At 38.6% G+C, this 22,258-nt stretch overlaps 1 protein-coding gene across 1 annotated transcript in view; it reads right to left on the bottom strand.

The window, feature by feature from the left end:
• The window catches only part of LRCH1 (leucine rich repeats and calponin homology domain containing 1), a 252,689-nt gene that overhangs the window by 2,698 nt on the left and 227,733 nt on the right, over positions 1–22,258 (bottom strand). Inside the window, 1 exon segment of the mRNA XM_020993705.2 lies at positions 21,521–21,598. Within this exon segment, the coding sequence (XP_020849364.1) occupies positions 21,521–21,598 (78 nt within the window).

Below are 22,258 nucleotides of genomic sequence, written 5' to 3'. Positions count from 1 at the left end.
TTTGAAAAGGCTGAATTGGACACATTCTGCCTGAGGCTACAAATATTGAGAAGGTAATTTCCTTTCCCAGAGAAACACTTTGCAAAGAGCGACTTGCCCAGTCCAAGTAACCCAAGTAATCTGGCCAAGGAGAATGGAGTGCTGATTTCATTCACAGTACGGACTGTGACCTCCTCAGAGCAGGCAGAGATCTCTAGAAAAACTTGGGTGAGCTAGTCAATTTTACTTCCTTACTTTTAAGGCTATTTGTAAACACAATTCTAACTGCAGTCTTCACAAACCTCCTTTTTTTTCCCCCGCTAAAAGATTTCCACTGATCTTCCAAGGCTGCATATAGCCTGCTGGTTTCTTCATATGACATTGTGGATTTCCTTAGCAGCTCAGAGAATTGGAAAGGACCCCAGAGGTTATCTGGTCCAACCCATAGCTGAAAAACAAATCCCCTTTTACAACGTGACCCTCAAACAGTCATCTAACTAACTTCTCCACCTAGTGACAGAATTAGTGGGGGAATTTATTCTTAGTTTTGTCATCTATAAAATCTGGAAGTTGGGTTAGATGATCTGGAATGTTTCTTTCAGCTCTCAATCTCAGACCTCATGAGGCAGCCCATTCCAGTATTAGACAAGTCTAATTCTTAGAAATTAATTCTTTATTTTGAATTTGCCAAAGTCTGTTTCAAAATATAATAGTCAGAAATTAGTGTAATACTACAGATGTGGGTTGACTAGGTAGTACAGTGGGGGCCCTGACCTCTTAGGACAACTATGTATAATGCTTAGGTGTAGTTTAAGATCATAAAGATCAGAACATTTAGATTTAGAAGGTTCCTCCAAGATGAAAGGCAGCATGGCAGAGAGGAAGGACCACTGGATCTGGAGTAATAGGACCTTTTTCCTCATCTTGCCTCTGTCACTTGTTACCTGTATACTTGTAGGCAAATCATCTTCCTCCTCTACTGTACAAAATGAAGGGGATTAGGTTGGATGGCCTCTAAGGTTACTTCTAGCTATACTAAGATTCCTCAGTCCCAGTCCAAACCCTTTATTTAACAGATAAAGAACTGAAGCCCAGAAAGGTGACTTCCTCATGGCCATGATGGTAGTGATAAGAGTCAGAATTTGAACCCAGATCCATTTAATTCCAAATCTAGTACTCCTTCCACAGCTCTATGCTCGCTGGTGATTAGATAAGGACTGAACTAGAAATTAATCTAAGTAGTGGAATCTAGATCAATGCTGACATGTTTTAAGCTGTAAACAGATACTTCAATTTCCCAAATTTGTTCAATGTCTCTAGGGAAAGTAGATTTTTCTTCCCTTTTTCTAGTGTGTGTTTGTGTTGACTTTGTGACTGTACACTAAAAGAAGAAAGAAGCAGATCTGAGGGACAAAACCTGGACCCCAAACTTGATCTTCCAAGCATATAGCATACCCATCCTCCAGGATCCTCCTCTATTGCTTGATGGCAGGATAGAAAATGAGTTTGAGAATTCTGGACTGGAGGTCCTGGGATGCTGAGAGCAGGGATCCTTCCCGCCCCTACACTTTCTATGATCTAGTCCAGGGGTGGGAAACCTGTGGCCTCGAGGCCACGTGTGGCCCACTAGGTCCTCAAGTGCAGCCCTTTGAATCCAAACTTTACAGAACAAATCCCCTTAATGAAAGGATTTGTTCCGTAAAACTTGGACTCAGTCAAAAGGCTGCACTCAGTGACTAGATCAGAATGACCTTTGTACATGTACGTATGTGGTTCCTACAATGCTGAAGGAAATGATACAAAGTGAAGGGCCTCTCATGATTTTAATTTGATGTACACTTTTATAAACAGAAGGGATACTACATTATGTAAAACAAACTCCTCACTGGCCACATTGTCATCATTAGGAAACATGGGTTTCAGCAAAACTTCTCCAGCCTAACCAACATCATATTCTCCTTATTTCTAAGGCCTAGGCCCTCAAATGAAACAAGATAATATTTGTTAAACACTTAGCATAGTGCCTAGCACACGGTAGGCAGTTAATACATGTTTATTCCCTCTGTCCCTCTCCATGTTTGTGATTACTTTCAACAGAATGCAAAAAAGACTGTTAACAGAATTTTCAAAATGCCTCACAGTATACAATGTCCATTTAGAAACTCAATCTTCTTTAGAACAGCAGAAATACAGGATTTGAAATAAATGTATCTGGTCAATCCTTCTGTCTCCATAAAGGTCTATCTTAAGTCACCATAGATGAAGGATTCTCTATCCTTTACAGAAGCTTCTGTTGAATACTAACAAGGTATCTCTTAGCTTGCAATCACATCTATTTTCTCTAGCCTTATGGGATTCAGCCTACCCTGACCCAATTTGCTGTAAATTCCTATCTTTACAGAGTTGTACTATAGGCCCTGCAAGTGGTTGAACAACATGAATCTTAAGCATAAACTTTTTTTTAATTCATATTGACAGGTGTACTTCAGGTGCCACACAACCTATTCTGAAATAATGTTATTGGCATATGAAAAGGAAAACTGACAACTATTTGCTCTGTGTGTGTGTGTGTGTGTGTGTGTGTATTTTAAGTTCTGACAAAATTATGAGATGAGCTATATGGGAAAAAGTTTACCAAATCTCACAGAGAAAGTCCTATTCATTTCACCAATACCACAGAGAGGAAATTTACTAAGCAGAGAAATTCATGGGTGCCATTCTTCAAGTCTGTCACTTGCATGTGCTCATGCTTTATGTCACCACTGCAGCTGCTGATTTCATAAAGCCAGGGCCTCAGCCTGCTTAGTACTGCCAACACTGTCACCAAATATGAAAGGGACTAGACAACAACAGTAAATTACACATAGAATTCCCTCTCCCTAGGGCTCAGGCTGCAAACTACTAACCTCAGCTTTCCCTTCTTTATCTTTCCCAAGATGGGAAAGTTAGGAAATTCATACTTTTGTCTTGGAAACAACAGCTAAAGACAATTAAACTTCACCTTCAAAGTTGGACCCAGGGGCAATGAATACTACAGCCAATGAAAGCTATAAGGTATTTGACATTTCCCTGGTGAAACAGGAACTGAGGAAGTCTAGCTCAGGAGGCTTCCCTGGACTGAGTTAGTGCCAGAACTTAAAAGAAGGAAAGGGTTTTCAGCTGGGGTTGCTTCCTTAGCCCTCGAGGTCTATGGCTAGGACAAGGGGCACAAGATCTGGACAGCAGAGAGACTGGGAGGAGCAGCCTCCCATTTCAGCCTGAGGCAAGTGTATCAAATATTGTTAAACTTCCCTAGCCTTAATTCATGGCTGCTCTGCCTCACTCCAACTGGGCAATTTCAGAGTAAGGTCTATTTAGTTGTCCATAATCAATGGCCAACCTAGAGGAGCACGTGTATCTGTTGACCAGCTAGTAGGTAGGGTAATGATGGAAGCGACCTGGGTTCTAGTGCTGGGTTCTGGTCAGAGAAAATGGAATATGGTGGGAAGGAAGATGGACTTGTGGTCAGCAGAGACTGGGTTTGAATCTTAGTTCTGACACTTTACAGTTAGCTGTATGACATTCAATAAGATGCTTAACTTCTCTGAGACTCAGTTATAAAAGAAGGCAGAAGATAAATACATAGTAGTTGAGGGGAGAGCAGTTTTGAAAACCTTACAATTCTATTCTGCCAATGTGAGCTGTGAGGGCTCTCTGTGACACTGGATGACTTGCTTAATCACCCTGAACTTCGGTTTCCTTACCAGCAAGAAGAGGATGATATCCTTTCATAAGGTTGTTAGGATCATCTAGTGGGAAGTGAAAGAAGAGCCATGAGAAGTACACATGCCACAAAATCAGAAATACTAAGTTGTTGTTGTTATGGCTATCAATATAAATTGATCTGGTTGGTTTTAACAGGAATAATAATGATCCCCATTTTATAGACGAGGAAAGTGAGGCCCAGAGAAATTAAGAAAAAGGGCAATGCCTCCACATGAAAAAACGCCACCTCAGAAACATCAGGAAAATTCTCCCAACCAGTTAACTCGCAGTGGGATATAGGCACAGGCAAAATTACTGCCTATTTAAGCTAACTTTGGAAACCAAGTTAATAGGCTTATAACATGTACAGATGTATCGCACCTGGCACCATAAACAAGCACTCAGGCAAAGTCTCAAGTAAATCTAGGTTCTGGTTCAACAATTAAGTTAGCACACTAGGGCTGTTCACATATTAAAACAACCCTATATCCTCAATCCTTCTTGTGGAACAATGAATCTTTTTGTGATGAAAATAATTGCCTGCCCCATTTCCTCCTCTACCTTATTTCATTAGGTTTATAGGCTTCAATTTTTCTATAGAGAGGTCTTTTAAAGTGAAATTTATCAATATGTATGTGCAATGGAAATATGAAGGAACATAAGGAGAAACTGGAGTGGGGTGGGGGCAAGACAGAGAGAGGGAGAGAGGTCCCAGTTGTTATACTCTCTTTCTTCTCAAATTACCTCATCTTTACTTCTTTCTCACCCAATGGGATATAAGATCCTTGAGGAAAGAGGCTGTTTTGGGGCTTGTATCCCTGGTATGGAGCTCAGTGCTCAATACTTCATAAATATCTGCTAAACTGAATGAACAGGACATGCATAACAGAGTCCAGATGATGCTTTCCCTGCCCTGGGCCTAGGCCTAATGATTTTAAGCTGGGAGACACCTAAAAAAATCCCACTCAGAAAGATGACACATTAAATGGAAAACTTTTGTAACACAGACACTTAGTGTAATGGAGTAAGTTCTATGCAGAGAAAGCCTAGACCAGATAGCCAGGGCTCTTGAATGAGAAAGAATGCAGTAGGATTGGCAATATTTTTATTTAAAAAAGTGTTTTCTATGTATCCTGTATATAGCTTGCTTGTACATATTTATTTGCTTCTTGTCTCCCTTATTTGATTGTGGCCTTCCTGAAGGCAGGGACTGTCTTTTGCCTCTTTTTGTGTCCCCAGTGCTTTACATAAGTGATTGGCTCATAGTAGGAGCTTAATAAATGTTTACTGACTAACTGACTGAAACACACTAATTAAAAAAAAAATTTAAATTCCATGAAATGCATTATCATCAATATTCAGCTATGATTTGTCTCCACTTTAGGAAACTGAGATGGAAAGGGATTAAGACTTTCCCAAAGTGGCAGAGCCAGGGAGTGACTCAGAATCCAGGGTTCTTTCCTACTGGCCTATATTCCTTCTACAGAACTTATTCCAAGTCTATAATGTAAAGAAACTTCACATTTTTCTAAGTTAAGGGGAACAACTCCCAGAAAAGAAAATCTGTTTAAACACCTTAACTGAGAATACAGAAGGCATAAAAATTCCAGGAGTTTCTTCATTTTCTATTCCTTTGTTGAAACAGATATTATCACTATAGAATGTTTTAAGTGTGAGGAGTATTCGAGTAAGGGGGACAGGGAGGAAAGAACCCTGACAAACTGTGTTTATAATTTTATGCTAATTGTTGTAGCAAGCCCATGACAATTATTATTGATTGAAGATATAATTGAGTTTAGAGCTGAGACAGATTTATACCTCATCTAGTCAAACCTTTTCATTTTATGAATCAGGAAACAGATACGCCAGCAAGGCGCTTGTCCAGGGTCCTGTAGATGCTTAGGGCTGGAAAATGACTTTAACTCAGGTCTTCTGACTCTAAATCTGGTGCTCTTCTCACTACTGATAGGTAAAACAACTTAGGGCTACAATAAAAGCAAAATAAAATCCTTGCTTTCCATTGATTATTAGCCTGTATTGATAATGGTCAGAGAGACAGACCACTAGTATGTCATTGACTATTCTATTGAAAAGGCCTAGAAAGCTGAATTTATCTGGCCCTGCTGAGGCTGTGGCCAAGTCTGAGGACTGAGGACTTTTAAAGACGTGGGCAAACATTTCTTCTGAGACTTCATACTGCTCATTTAAAAGTACTTAAAAATATTTATATTCTCTGGGGTGCTCTCAGGGCCCCAAATACATGGATACGGTCCTGGACATAAGAATTTCATGTGACCAAATAGAAATGCAAGCAGATAGATAGATAGATAGATAGATAGATAGATAGATAGATAGACAGACAGACAGACAGACTGAGAAATGGATTAGTCCTCATCATCACTTTATCAATTTATCATATTACCTGTGCCCTTGGAGACAGAAAGAGTACACATAATGCTTCATGGAACATCTTGTTTCCAAACTAGGCAAAGTCCAGTGATCAGGCATTAATTCTGTGACTGTCAGTCACACACTTACATAAGAAATCAATCTATTTATGTAAGAGATAAGAAACTAATTTACTACATGCTAACCAATATCTGGAAACCACAGCAAATCTCAACGTTTTCCAAAAAGCAATTAAGCTAACTTATACAAGCAGAATTATTCTAATCTAAGCAAGGAAATTGTTCTTTTAAAGGAAAAATGAAAAAGCCAGGCATAAGTCCTTTCCACATGTGACTTTCAAGCCTACAGCAACATAATTCAGAGGGTGGAACTGCAGACGGAGGAGGAGAGGTCAGCAGGTAAACATCTGCATGACCAGGAGGAAGAGCAAAGGAATTCAGGGAAGGGGTGATTGGGCATTAGGGTGGAAGTACTTTCAAATCCAATAGCTGCCTAAGGCTCCTCTAAGGATTTCTCATTGGCTATAGAACTAATCAGGGTGTGGGATTAAAGTCATGCTGCTACCTTGGCTCCAAGACATAACTTCAAGAGGATCAGACTAGGGAGCTAGCCTACAAAATGTATTTCTTACTGTTCCATCCAGGGAATTATAACTTTGCTTTGATGCACGTCAACGCTGTCAAAGCTTTCTAGCTTACAGAATAGACCTCCTTGGATATTTAGCTATCAAGATGTTAAAAAATCCAATTATTTGTTATATTTGGTCTGTTATATTTAGAGAGTTCACATTTAAACTAGGTCAATGTCGTGCTTTTTTATTTAAAAAAAATTAGAATTTTCAAGTGCTGTTGTTCTGATTTACTTTGAAAACCCAATCTTATCATGAGACAATACAGAAAATAAATGACCATGATGTAATATAAGAAATTACTTTTGTCTGCACCCAGTCTGACAAAGGCTGGCTAGAAGAGATTACAACAGTTCAGTGAAATAATGTGAATGCAACTCAACAACTAAGTCCCTTGGAGAAAAGAAATGTTAGTGAAAAACTTGTTTATTCTGGTCGATCCTAATTTCCACAGCAAAATTGTATGGGTTTTAGATAAGCACCCTGACTTAAAATCAGGGACAATACCTTGCATTATCTGTCTTACAGGGTTGTTGTGAAAAAAGTATTTTGTAAAGTGTAAAGTCTTCATATAAATTTTTTTTACTGTTTTATTATTACTGTTTTTTAAATTGCTGTTTTTATAACTGATTGCATTCCTTTCCAAGAAGGAAATAGTGAGCAAGATTTGTGAGTATTGAAAAATGATTTTTACATCTAGTAACTTCTTAAAAGCTTTATATTTAGGCATAACAACTTCTGGTCCAGAGTAAAGAAAGATCTGGCAGCTAGCCAGCTCATACAGCCTGGTTCCCTTCTCCAGCCTCATCTCAAGAATGGAAAAGTAATGAGGAGCCAGCGACCTGGCACTTCTCAGCTTGGGGAGGCAAGAGGGAGAGAATAATAAGGAAGGAGAGAGAGCTGAGAGGCAGCTAGCTGGAGGAAGAACATTCAGCTTTCCTTTCCCTCGGTCTTAACCGGGGGCAAGTAGTTTGCTGAACTTTCTCTCCCTTCGACTGCCTGCCAAGGAAAAATGACATTCTGATTAGAGGAAAAACCTCAAGGGCAGCACAGGCTGCAGTATTAAAGTAGAACCCACTTGGGATACTGTCTGGGGAGGATGTGGGTTCTAAATTTGCTCCTCAAAATGTTGAAGACAGAAAAACAAGAGGAGAGAAAGCAGGTAAATCAGTGGGAAAAAACACTAAAAGTAACTAGATTTCATAGAAGCCAAAGCACAGAAGTTTTCTTAGCTAGAAAGTTATAGCACTGGGGTCGGAATACTAAAACACTGACAGATACTCAACCGTGAGCTTAGCTTAAAAAAAAAAATTGTTGGCCAACTGGTGAACACTAAAAAAATGAATCAGAAGAGAAGGCCATGCAATCACAAGTCGAATAACTAAACAGCAGGACACAGAGAAACACGCACACAGCATAAAATAAAAAACCAAAACCAAAAGAGACCCCGCCATATCGTCAATGGAAAGCCCAAGTCCAAACCATCTTACTATTCTTCTACAAGGCAGTATGGCTGCAGTGCATATATGTGTTGGATGTTAGCTGAGGCCTTCTGGCTTCAACATTTACCAGCTCTGTGACTATCAACAAATCCCACTACTTGAATCTCAGTTTTCTCATCCAGGAAGTGAAGATAATAATACTTCTGGTTACAACCTGCCTCCTAGGGTAATTGTTAGGATGTGCTTTGTAAGTCTTAACGTGTGTGCATCTGGGGATGACATATTATTATTACTCAATGACTGATTATGGGTCGTAATGTCAAAAGCTGGACCTTCATAGACATAAACCAGTGCTACTGGTGACTTTTCCTTGAAAAGTAGAGCTAGCTTTCATAAGAATGGGATGATGAAGGCCCACATCTTTCACAATAAATACTACAGAGATTTTTAGCAATGTATCAGAATTTGATAATCTTTAGAAATTACAACTCACAAGCAAAGAGAGCTTTAAGGTTCACAAGTCACTGTTTCTACAACAAACCTGCAAATAAGCTACTTGCAAATATTATTAACTCCATGTCACAAATGTGGAACTGGGGTTTTAGATCAGCTAATGAATCGTTCAATGTCACACAGCTAGGAAGTGTCAAAGCCAGAATTTGGACCCAGGTCTCCTGATTCCCGGGGTCCAGTGGCCTTTCTACAGTGCCATTCACAAGAAAATGTTGAGGGAGGCATGAGAGGAAGGGAAGCCTTTCACAGACAGAAAGAATAATTTTGTCCAACTTCTCAGGTAACCTTTGCTGTTAGAAGACACACAAGGGATGGCTTGCTGAAGAGTCTACTAGAAATAAAGCAAGAAATAAGGCAAGCAGGAGAGATGCTACAAAGAACCAGCTAGGGCAAAGATGGTCATTGGTGTCTGCGAAGCTGCAGTAGTGGAAAGAACTCACAAGTATATAGCAGTAGGAAATGGGTTGGCTCAATGGGAACAGCAGGACCATGAAGCCAGTAACCAAGATGTCAGAGGAGCAGATGATGCTATACAGCATCATCGTGTATATTCTGTAGAACTATGACTACAGGTCACACACGACTTCTCATCACATGGAACCATTTAAATACTGTGGCAGAAATAGCAGCAACTTCTCCTGATACACAGAATACATATATGAATATGTACATTTCATTAAGATTTTCAAATAACACACATAATCCCCATTGCCTGTTCGAATAAGAAGATTAATAAAAGTCACCCTCTGGCACTTCAATTTGAGGTGTCTGGACAGTTCAGAAGCCAACTGCTGACAGAGACAGAAAGAAAGGCAACACACAAAACCACATATATTCAATTCCATACAAACTTATCAAAGTATTCCCCCAATGATATAAATAAGTGACTTTAACCCAGCTTATAAACCTTTAAAAATTTCATTGTTAAGATAATAAAAATATCCTAATTATTTGAGTCTACCCAGAGACTAAAATGATGAATCTGAACAAAATGTCTGATTAATCAATAAACATTTATTAAATACCTACTTAAATATATAAATGCAAAATAAGGTTAGGAGAAAACATTACTTAATGACTGAATGATGAGGCAAATGAGACCATTTATGAAAATCTAAGTGATACTAAAAACCTCTTGGCCTAAACTGGATTTACTTATACTGGTAACTTTGTAACTCCCATGGGAAAAAAAGGAAATAATGAATTATCCATAAAGAGTCACTGCCTTGGTTCAAAGTATTAACAAAATGGAACACAACAAGCCAACTTTAGAACCTGAAGTCCAACCTTCAAAAGTAACATCCTGATTTTAGCTCTTTTTAGGGGATTTGGTCACCTATTACACCATGACTATTTCAACGGTCTTGAAATTTCAGGTGTATTCATGAGGACCTACCCTTCGTCATGAGTCATCTAGGGATCTGGAAGCATTTTGGAAAGATAATCCAAGCTGAAATTTCCTGAATTCCACTCCCTACTTATAATCAAATAGAAACTATGTATCAAAATTCTTTTATTCATCTAACTATGTCTCTTATCATTCCTGCTGTGTTGTCTTACCTGAGTCAGATAGGTAGTCAGCCTAGACCATATTCTACTTCCAGAGAAAAATATTTTTTGGTACCTTTGATGCCTGATATTTACAAGGTGTAAGCGAATAGGGCTCTATCTTTTTTCTGAACATTCATAAACGATGGTGAACTGTGGGTGGGTAATAATTACAGACTTATAAATATTGTCACTAGAAGGGGGCATTCTTAGCAAATGTCATATAAATAGGCTGGAGAAACAAGCAAGAGAAGAGCTTACTGCATCTTAGGCTCTGACACTGTAAGAAGGAAAAAACAAAGGAAGCATTAAGAGGAGGGACTAGAAAGTGGTCCCTCTTCCATAAAAATAAAAAAAAAAATAAAGCCACCAAATCTCTAAAAAGCTTTCACACTCAGTAGGACAGTAAGCTTTGTACATGTACCATTCAAAGTTGCTAAACGGTAGACATATGAGTTGGTGAGAGGTAGCATTAGAAAGGAAAAAAAAAAGGTTTTGGAATTTTTAATAGCAGGGCACAGAGGAATTCATTCCATTTTCTGACCTAAGGATACAATGTTAAGCTTCCTCTACAATATACTATATTGCTTCTGGAAAAACACTATTCATCAAAACCTCAGAGAGTAGCACCAACACACCTTCTCTCATGGGGGTGGCGGATGAGGCACTGTGTGGGTTCAGAATATCAAATTGTTAGAACCACTGAGAGTTGCTCTAGACACATCGGTGTAAAGCTACAGATATACCAATAAAAACTCCAAAAATATCATTCAAAAAAGCATTTATTAAGCACCTGAAGGTTCATGATTCTGTGCTAGGTGCTGTACAGAATTGGATTACAAGGTCATACAATCCAGTGTGCCTACTGGTTATCCTGTTCAAGCATAAAACAAGGCTGGATAATTTTTTTTAAAAATCCTGCGTTTTTCCAATCAACGCCTAGTTTTCATGACAGAAAGGGAAGCCTTGTCAACAAGATGATAAGAAGGCTCAGTAACAGTAGCTTTTTCTATTAGAAAACTAGCCATTCTCCTATGCTATACAATCTGGGTTAGATCAGACTGGATGGCAAGAAAGCTGAGTAAATCTCTTCTTTGAATTATATTAGATGGTACTTGCCTGCCGGGGTTCACAGGAATATTCAGAGGGAAAATGTGTCTTCCTGGAAACTCTATATGAAGATTGGTTATCCTTCTGGTAAGCTTAAGAGTTCACCTTAATAGAGAATAACTGTTATCTTTTCTAAATTTGGGAAATAAATTACAACTTTGGTATTAATATAAAATAATAGCTATAGGCCACATGTAGAAATAGAATTTAAATCAACAGGATTCAATTTCCTTGTTTTTATATAGTATGGCATTCTCTCACCAGAAGGTAAGAAGACGTTCTCAGAATTTTGGGTAGGTATGGATTAAATTTTCTTTTCTTTAATCATCTTTGTATAACCGCTCCATGAGCAATGCAGCTAAAGCAACATCCTATAAATCTCATTTTAAGGATGAAAATAATTTGTCAGTGAATATTTATTAGAATTCATGGGTTTAAAGGAGCACTCCAATATCACGAGGTCTTAATCTTATCAAATCCTGTAATTATACTGAAAACCCAGCACTAAGAATATTCCAAATGGATCATATTCTGGACCTGCAGAATTTAGAACCCACTTTTTCTGATCTAATTGTTAGATGAAGTACTCAAATGCAAAATCATCAATTACATTGTGTATAAAAATGTTTTTAGAAATAGTGTGGTCCCACTTCTCTGTCAACTGTCACTTCCCACAATGACTTTGTAAAAACAGCTGTCAAGAGTCTTAGGCTCAATAATAAGGGAAGGATGCCAATGTATAGAAGTTCTTGTGGCAGCAAATCCCACCATTTAATACTTTAATGACTAATTCCACTTAGGGGTCTTTCCTGGACCACCATAACAATATGACATGTTCAGGGTTGGTACAATGGCAATAACCCTACACATTGCTCCTACCTAGAGAAGAGAGAAGAATCCAGATGAATTCCAAGAGACAGAGCAGTTCCCTGGGTGGGCTTTTAAAAATGGGCCCATTTTAAAATTGTTCTTGTTCTCTGTGTTCTTCATTCTTGAAGAATTTTAGGATCGCTTTGGACTGAGGCCTTAGTTTTTCAACTCTGAATGACAGTAGCACCCAAAACAGCACTTATCTTCCCAACCCTGCACTACAGTTCTTGTTCATTACTGGCCCAAAGGAAAAATGTTCATATAAAGAATCACCTCAGCGCCTTTTTTTTTTAAAAGCAGAATCCTTTTTTTTTCCCCCCTACCCTGGTATAGTTTCAGGCACTTCAAAGCAATAAATCAGGAAAAACCCATAATAGCAATGCTGCTGATATCACATGCACTCAGTAAACTAAATGTGACTGAAATAAATGTGGAGGGGGAGTGGGGTAGGGAGAGATCTTTAACATTATAGTTGACTTAGAAGTTCTGTCCTAAAACTTTAATATGAAAATGTCTTGGCTCAAATTTCTGAGATTATTGAAAAGATGATAGGAGTAGAAGTTTGCAAGGCAAAAGAAGAAGTGAAAAGTACCTGTAAAAAGTTAGATAAAGCAGAATGTCTGAACGCACATGCGAGTGAATAGATTATGCCGACAGAGCATTCCAGTGATAAGTAATATACATCAACACTACAAAGAATATGTGGACAAGACAAAAGCCTAGAAGGTCCCTGGAGCGAAGGGCAGAAGTTGGTTGAGGGGGTTTCTCCCCATGTGCCAGCAGAGTGTCAACAGTCTTTCGAATGTGACGAAAGTCCAAGTGCAGGATGTCATACGGAGAGCAGAGGTCAGCCTATCCCGAAGGGCAGCCAGTAGAACAGAAAGAGACAGTGAATAAAATTAAAAATACAAAGAGGTAACAACAGGAAAGAAGTGCAATATTCTTGACTGCTACTCATATGGCTTGAAATAATAACCCTTGCCTTCATTTGCCAGGCAAAAATCTTTCTCTAAAGACAGTCTAATGAGAAAGAAGCACAATGCCAAAACTTATTTTATGCAAACTAGGAGAGCAAAGTTGTTTTCCATTGTCACTCTTCTTGTACCAAACGGTCAAGCAAAATGGTTACTGGCAAAGCCAATACCAAATACTCCATGCCTGACACAGAGCGTTTTGATTGGCTGGTAGCGGTTTTAAGTGCTAACCAGAGCTTGAGAAATTTTCAGCTTGACCTTCTTAGTAAAGTAAGAAATGTACAGTTTAAAGTTTGAATTCCTTTATTTCATTCAAATCCCGAATTCAACCTCACTGGCCTTTGAGAAACACAAACTATTTCTTAATGGTCAAATAACTATTCTGTCTTATTTTTTTTCAGTCTTGGTTACTGAAAAACTTCAGGGGAAATGAGTTCTAAAGACATTTTTCACTCAAGACCAAATTTCTTTGGTCTAGAAAAACATTATTTCATCAGTATAAGGAAGTCTCCGTGAGAAAATTCCTCTACAGAAACAGACCTCTCAGAGACCTGCTTGGGGCACTAAGCACACAAATGACTTCCCCAGGCATAGCCCCACAGGGCTAGTATGTGTCTGAGGCCAGACTTGAACCTGTCTTCTGATTCTAACAGGCAGGTTCTCTCTCCACCATGCCTACTTCACCTTACTTTTCAGAAACAAAATGAAATAAGCTTATCTGGTGTTCATATTTCGTTTGCCTGCATGTTATTATCTGCTGTGACAGAAAAAAACCTCAAAACTTTTTAATACACTAACTTCCTAACTCAAATAGAAGCAAAGTTCAGAGTTTTGATGATTGCAACTGAATTAAGGCTCAAAAAGAAAGCAGAGAAGGGTTTTCTCAATGAGGAATTTTCTTTTCAAATGAGGTAAAGCCTTCAAAATTCATGAGGTATGAATATTAGAAAATGCTTTGCTACAAAGCTGTTTAAAAAAAAAGCCTTATTGGGAAACAGATGCAAATCACAGAAGGCTTAATTAGAAGCAAATCACAATTGTGCAGAATAACCTGCCAAAGTTTTAGAAATAATGGAAGATACACGTGAATAAAAGATTTGAAGCAGTATAACCAAAAACGCAAGTCAGGAAAGCATGCAGAATCTGGTTTCGTTAGGATACAGAAGTGAGTCAACCATTATATTTTCTCAGCGGACACAAAAGTAATCACATGAAAACAGATAGCACCTTCAGAGTGTTCAATGAAGGAAAGCAGCTGCTTATAGATTTAATTTCAAAGAAGGGAGGAGGGGTAAGGAGAAATCTGCTGACCAGGGATCAGGAGAAGGAGACACATAAAGTAAGGAATCTAAGTGTGCTAAAAGCATTTTCCATTGCAATGTCGGGTGCAGCCAGTGAAATCTGAGAAAAACATGGGTATAAGCAAAGAGGAAAGTCAGCTTCTGCAAACTGAAATGTGACTTATATGTGTGCTAGCTATGCAATAAAGACAATTACTTACTCAGCTGGTAAACAGAAGAAAGCATTTCCTAATGAACTAGGTAAGGGAAATGATTTTTGCATGCCCTCTAGTGGCCCTGAAAGAGAACTCAAGTTTTTCACAGAGCATGTAAGTGTGCTTCTCAAGAATATTTCTGATGAGGTAACAGCAAATTGAACAGCAACTTCCTTATTCAAAATGCACACCATGATGTGCTCCAGTCTATCTGGAACAGGGAACAATTTCAAGAAGCGGTATATCTGTAATTATAAAAATAACCCCCTCACTGACGACTACTGTTATGGCTTAATAGAGCATACTGTTATTTCTGCTTAGTTTAAAGGAAGCAAAAACAGCCAATGGAAAAGAAGCTAGCTCAGCAGAATCAGAGAGATGTGCGAGTATGCAGAAATCTGATTGAGGCAACACCTCACATAAAAACTGAGCCTGACTTACAATAGCAATTGAACTCACATGCTTATTAACTCCTATAGTATGCCTGTTACATGGCCAAAGGCAGTATGATCGAGACGTTATAATAGATAGATGGAGCACAGCTGAGTTGATATTGCTGTGGGAAGTTGGGATTTCCTGATCTTTGTGCTTTTTAAATAGCAGCCTTAATGAGAGGAGTTTAAAGGTTATATTTTCTTTCCTTTTAAAAAATAAAACTGAATAAAAATACTAACGGAAAAGTCAGAGAGACGAGCCTGCACCCCACATTTGTAACATGTTATTAATGACTGTAAAGCATTTGAAAGCTGTAGTGAATCCAGCCAGATTCCCAGGAGGAAGTAAGAGAGGGAGGCAGGCTAATTTCCATATTATTCAAAACAAAATCACCACCTTTGAGAGGTTAATGATTATTCTAGGGCCAGTATATAAATAGGTGGGATGGATTATAATTTTAGAGTTGTTCAATTTTTAATCCTGTTTGCAAAAGACCCAAGTGTATTTACAGAAAGAGCCCTAGGGTGGAATAAATCAGAATTATCATTCTGTTAATAGAAAATTCTTAGTGGTCTTTCTGAGATAAGGGAGTGTACCAAAATTTCAGTTCTAAGAGTTGACTATGTCTACCTGGCATACAAATTCAAATTAAAGATTACATATTTGCAAGTAATTTCTTTACTTAAAACACGGAAATATTCAGAGATCAGGTGGCAAAATTTAAAGCTTAAGAGAAAAAAATATGCATATATTTAGAATTTATCCAAGAATTTAAATTGATAGCTGATTATGATGAATGTCATGCTATTTTATTTACAAATGTGATTTCTAGTCTATGGAACATACTGCCCCTGAAATACTTTGTTCAGATAAAGACTGAGAGATCACTGATCAAAACTGTCCCAAAACCAAATCTACTCCTCTAAGTAAGAATACCTGTTGTATCTGAGGAGCATTTCTGGACACTGCAAAAATATTTTGCTTTCAAAAGGTATCATATGCATTCTACAGATTGCCAAAGTGTGAAATGAAAAAATTATTTAGATATGATGAAAAATGTCTCCGGACTATAGCTCTTGGTATTTGGTCCTATAATTATTCAACATTAGCTCATGAATTAATCTAGTCTGGATAATAAGGGTAATTCCAGCTACAAAATAAGTGCTTTTATTTTAGGATGAATAGAGATATGATTTTGAACCATATGTAAATTACAGTGAATGATTTTCTTAAGAAGCACATTCGTATTTATTGTCTCTCAAATAATATCCCTATGATGCTAGTATCACTGCCATTTTATAGACAGAGACACAAGCATGAAGAGATTTAGTGACTTTCTTGTAGATCTCTGGTGAGTGGTGAATGTTAACATTTTGCAATAATTTCTGTCACCTTATCAGGAACCTGAACAGTAACCCTGCTCCTTAACTTCTCTATAGAATGGAGGAAAGTCTTTCTACCTGGGTTAGGAAATGGATTTTCACGGTTCTGATTTGTTTGTTTGTTTTAATTTCTTTCTTAAGAATAGCTTAATATGGAGCAGCTAGGTGACTCAGTGGGTAGAGCTCCAGCCTTGGAGTCAGGAGGACCTGAGTTCAAATCTGACCTCAGACACTTACTAGCTGTGATCCTGGGCAGGTCACTTAGCCTCTGTCTGCCTCAGTTTCCTCACCTGTAAAATGAGCTGGAGAAGGAAATGGTAAGTCACTCCAGGATCTTTACCAAGAAAATTCCAAATAAAGTTGTAAACAACTGAACAACCATAAACTATCAGTCACAGATTGCCTGCATGCATTTATGAAGTAAAAAGTCCCTTTAAAAGCACACTCAACAGAACCAAAATCATGGGTGAGGGAAGATCCACCAACATCTGACTGTCTCAGGATACAAACTGACCCCTGTAACTCAGCCAAGGCTGCTAAATAAATGGCTGGTCTGACTTCAGTGTAGCTAAACTCTAGGGGCAAGACACCACATCATGAAGTTTTGGCACCACATATCAGCTTTGCAGCCACAGCAGATCACAGAGGCCATGACGTGTGAGGCAGCCTACCTTGTGGCCCTATATAGTGAGAAAGCAAATGGGAAGATGAAGATAACTTCTGCCTGTGTGGTACTACAGGATTTGATATCATTATTCATGGAACAGCAGTGCTGAAAGGTGCTTTGGAGATTTTCTAGTCTAAGCCTCTCCATTTTACAAATTTTACAAATGAGGACACCGAGGACCAGCGACGAAGTGACTTATTCAAAGTTGGCCAGTTAGTGAAAATGGGCCTAGAACTTGGGCTGTGACTCCTAAGCCAATAAACAATCTTTCCAGTAGATCATCTTGTGTGCCAAGCATTTGCCCCACTCTTGGATTTCAACTGACAAACTAAAACATTAGAAATTAGAGAGGACCTTACGTATCTAGAACAAAGCCATACTTCACTTTTCTCTACTAACAAGTCATTTAATATAATGTGGCATTTGGAGCAGCTAGGTGGCACAATGGATAGAGTGCCAAGCCTATAGTCAAGAAGACTCATTTCCCTGAGTGACAATCTAGCCTCAGACACTTATTCGTTGTGTGACCCTGAGCAAGTCATTTAACCCTGTTTGCCTCAGTTTCTTCACCTGTAAAATGAGCTGGAGAAGGGAATGGCAAACCACTTCAGTATCTCTGCCAAGAAAACCCCAAATGGGATCACAAAGAGTCAGACATGACTGAAACAACTAAACAACAAAACTGTCATTTAGAAAAAGTCACCAAATTGGAAAAGAAAATTCCAAAAATAAAGGCCATGGAAATTTCAGGGTGGGAGAATATTACCTATACCATGAAGGGTTTCTGAAGTTACCTACACACCAAATCTAAAATCTACAACCCATGTTCATTTTTTTCTATCTCCCCATGATTTATTTACTGTCCCAATTTTATGCCCTACCATATTCCATTCTGGAATATTAGCACTAACTTCATGTAATATAACTTTTCTCCCAAATGTCCCCAGGTATCTCTGCTCTATCCTATCTCTGAGGTTTAACCTTCAACAATGTGAAACCAACCTTTAGGCAAACTGAATGTAGAAGACAAAAACTCTACTCATACATATTCTAATGATCTGAGAATGAATTGTGCTTCTTAGATCAGTGCAAATCTGAACTTAAATAATTTAAATTAACCATGATAAATGCATAAACTACATACCAAGGGCAGGAGTAATCTCCTGTTAAAAATGCCTGTGTATAGCATTTTACACACTCGCCCTTACTACCTCTTCAGTGATCCCTGTTGCTGTTTTGCCACATCTTAAGCAGAAACATTTCCTGGACTGGACATTCTAGCCATTTCAGAGTAGTTCCAGCTGCTAAACTTCATCACATAAATGTTTCTTCAGCCTCTCAACCCCAAAATAGCCATGTAGCTGAGAACCAACAGAGAAGAAGCTTATAACAAATTGGTTTTTTGCTGCTGGTCTGGACTGGGCTTTGTTGGGGTTGGAAACTCTCAGTGTGACTGACCCTATACCAAAGCAGATGGGCTAGTATCCTAGAACCTATGCCCCTAAGGTGTTGTTGGGGACATTGAGAGGTTAAGAGGCATGCCAAGTATCACACAGTCAGTAGGTTTTAGAGATGACATTTGAAGCCAGGTCTTCTTCACTCTGAGGCTGGTTCTCCAGCCACTCTTCTAACCTGCCTCTCATGTTAAGAGCATGGGGACTTAAAAATAAAAAGTGTGCCAACAGACAACATGGAGCCAAGTCTAATTTTCAAGTATGTTTACATCCATAATTGCATAAATAAACTCTTGCATCTAAGTTAACGAACTGACCAGCTCTTGCTGGGAAATTAGATTTGGACTGTTCTAATCCTAACTTTGGCCTATAGTGTCCCATAATAATTTCTCATAGAGGCTAATGGAATGAACAGTTTTTGGTAGAGAAGGACACTACAACTTTTTATTCTCTAAAAAGATTATTCATAATGTCAATTATAATTATTTGTTACAAAATACAGGAGTTCTGGTGTGCACGCATATACGCACATCAGAGAACAGGGCTAGGAAAATAGGTAGATGAACAAGAGAGGTTATCTCTGGTTTCCTAGAGAAATAATGGTCAGTTGTTTATTTCCACTGATACTAGGGGGGAAAAACTACACTTCTGATACATTTGAAGACAATTTATGGCATGGAGAAAAATGTCATCTGCCTTTTTACATTGTAAGTTTGGAGTACTCATGGATAGTTTTTGCATATGTCAAACTTGTAACAAATGTATCTTTATAGTAAATATTACAAATGCTACCCTGCTATGTCCCCTCTCCAGATAGCACTCTCTTTCCCTAATAAGTAAGCCGTAAGGATCAGGAGAGGAAGGTCATATGAAGCTCTCTAGTTATCTGAGTGATCACTGAGGATTATTGACTTAGAACTGGAAGGGCCTTTATAAGTCATCTAGTCCAAGACCCTTAAATTTACAGGGAGAAAACTGAGGCCTAGAGGAGTTAAGTAACTTGCCCAAGGTCACATAGGCACAAGATCTTCAGCTTAAAACAATGTTTCCTCTCACCCATTCTGTAAAACACAAAGTCTGAGGTACAAAGAAATTGCATGTTCAGGAATTGCTATTCATGCAGCACTTGCATCTTCCCTTCACAGACGTTTCTATTCTCATTAAGTAAAGATCATCACTACTTCACCAACAAGTGTTTTAATGTATCAAAACAGAGACAATAACCTATCTGTAGCTTTCTATAAAAAGCTGTTCAGTTTTTCTTAGCATCTTACAAATAAACATAAAACTGGTCCTTGTATCAGCTTAGAACTTAAAAAATCAACACATGGCTCTTACTGAGCAGAACAAAGAAAGTAAACTGACAAGGAGGGTCCCCAGTTTATTTTAGGTTACTACACCCTGAAAATAGAGAGGGCTCACCTTTCAGTGCGTGAGTTTTCAGAAATGTTAGCAAATTCCACTGTGCCATTTTGTGGATTTGGATTGAGTTTTCCTTCCTCCTCCTCACCCACAAGAAATGGCTACAGGCATTTATTTCCATTTCAGTTTGCACTACGGCGTGCTGAACGAATAATGAAGGCAACAAAATCACAGCGGCTTCGGTCACTGAGCAGCAGAGCTTTCAAGCACAGGCAGGAGGACATGACATCTAAAGAAGGTTTTCAAGCAGCTCTGATTCTCTTATGGGAAACCTTGCAAGCCCATAACAGAATCACCCTGAGATATGTGTATATTCCCGCACATTCAAAAACCATGAGTGTATGTGCAATAAGCATACACTTGTGCACATATACACCCATATAAATACACTGATAAACATTTGGATCAAGGAAAGACAATATCTAGGCCATAATGTAAAGGCTATAGCCTACTTCAAATAAATGGCAAGCTTCTCCTTAAAATTCAAGGGTCTCCCTGGGCTGTTTTGCTAGCCCTCTTCAAGTCTTCAAACGACAGGAAGCAGTAAAAGATCTTTGAACAAACGCAGCGACAGACGCCCATCACTGGGCACAATCACATTGTGTGCAGACGCTCAAAAACTGAACTGTGTGCTGGACCTTTAGAGTCTATATTCCTGGGGGATACAGGTGCTGATAAGAGCCACAGGGTGCACGGCTGCACCCCTTCCTGCATTCTCTACCACTTCCCTCCTTCACCCCCTCTGCTTCCTTCTGTTCCTTTTTTTCCTGGGCTCTAAGGTGGTATAGTTCATTTGCAGAATCACTTTGTGCTGCCCAGTATTAAACTTTTCACAATGTGCCTCTGAAAAGCAGCACACCAAAAACAGGCTGGGAGTTGGAGGTAGGAGGGGAAGAGGAAGCGGTGAATGGCTGGTGGGGGGAGGAGTAGAACAGATGTACCATGGGAGAGTTGCCTCAGCCACACTTTACCCACCTCCAGCCCATGAGGCCCTAGAATCCCCAAGCTCCAGTGGCCAAGGGCTAACCTATGTTGCTTCTGTACTCAGGGGGTTGACAAAGTTATCTTTTCTCTAATGAACCTCTCTTGGGCAAACCAATCGTGGCTCATTTCATGGGACTTAATGATATCTCAATTCTGCTTGTGGAGTTGGACCACAGACTCATTTAAAGTATTTCTTTCCAAGTTTAGAAGTCTACATTTTCTTTTAAAAATTTATAGGAACAATTTTCTTCACCTTCATTCTAAAATGAGTAACACTCCTAAAAGACATTTTAATGGTACTTCCTCATATAGTTTCATCCTACAAACTCAGTGTCATTCCTCCAAAAAGAGTAAGACCAGAAAATGATACTATAACGAGTCTGATTTTGCAAATATCATCTATTCAACTGTTTAATGTATACATCAGACAAAATGTTGGTATTTTGGACCAAGTTAAGAATTACCTCTGGAACTCCTAATTTTCGGCATGCTTCCAGAAAGTTTTCCACATTTCTTCTGCATTTGGCCATGCTAAGTTTGGGCTGTAAACATAGAAATAATGGTTATTAAGAAGAAAAAATCCCTAATGTATGAAGAGCCAAATTTTATAGGCCAATTAAAACACTTCCCATCAAAGCCTATGACTTAATTATACAAGCTACATGAAAGTAAAGATCATTGAGAGTTATGTGAAATTATTTACTAAACCCAGAGTAAGTCAGAACTGGTTTGAGGGTTACATGTGACATGAAAACCAGGGAGAGTTCCAGGTAGGACACTTTCAGTTGTATCTGGAAAGTTTTAAATACCCTATTATTATGTTTTAATGCTATATTTCAGATTTAATGTTGTTCTTTTGAAAAAATATGACACTCTGCTAATTCCACTTTCTAAGATTCCAAACCAAACAACATACACACATCCCTATTTTGTATAAATATTTATATAAGGTACCAGTATCTTCATGTAAAGCAAGGAGCAGACCATGGAACAATTTAGTTTGCGGGGTTTAATAAAAATATTCCTCCAGAAGGAAGTATTCTGATAGGGCAGAGTCTTCCACAAAGCAGGCCCTTCAATGGGATTCTAAAAACTTGCTTTCTAGGTTCTGCTGCATGTCTTTATTCCACAAATGCGCAGTTGCTAAACGTGATTACAACATGACAAGAAGAGGAGTGTACTGGACTGCTGCCCAGCTGCTG

This window comes from Phascolarctos cinereus, unplaced genomic scaffold (genome assembly GCF_003287225.1).
Source record: "Phascolarctos cinereus isolate Bilbo 61053 unplaced genomic scaffold, phaCin_HiC Scaffold_726;HRSCAF=1367, whole genome shotgun sequence".
NCBI lineage: Eukaryota > Metazoa > Chordata > Mammalia > Diprotodontia > Phascolarctidae > Phascolarctos > Phascolarctos cinereus.
The sequence above is the reverse complement of the archived record's forward strand: the minus strand, read 5'-3'. Positions and strand labels throughout refer to the sequence as shown.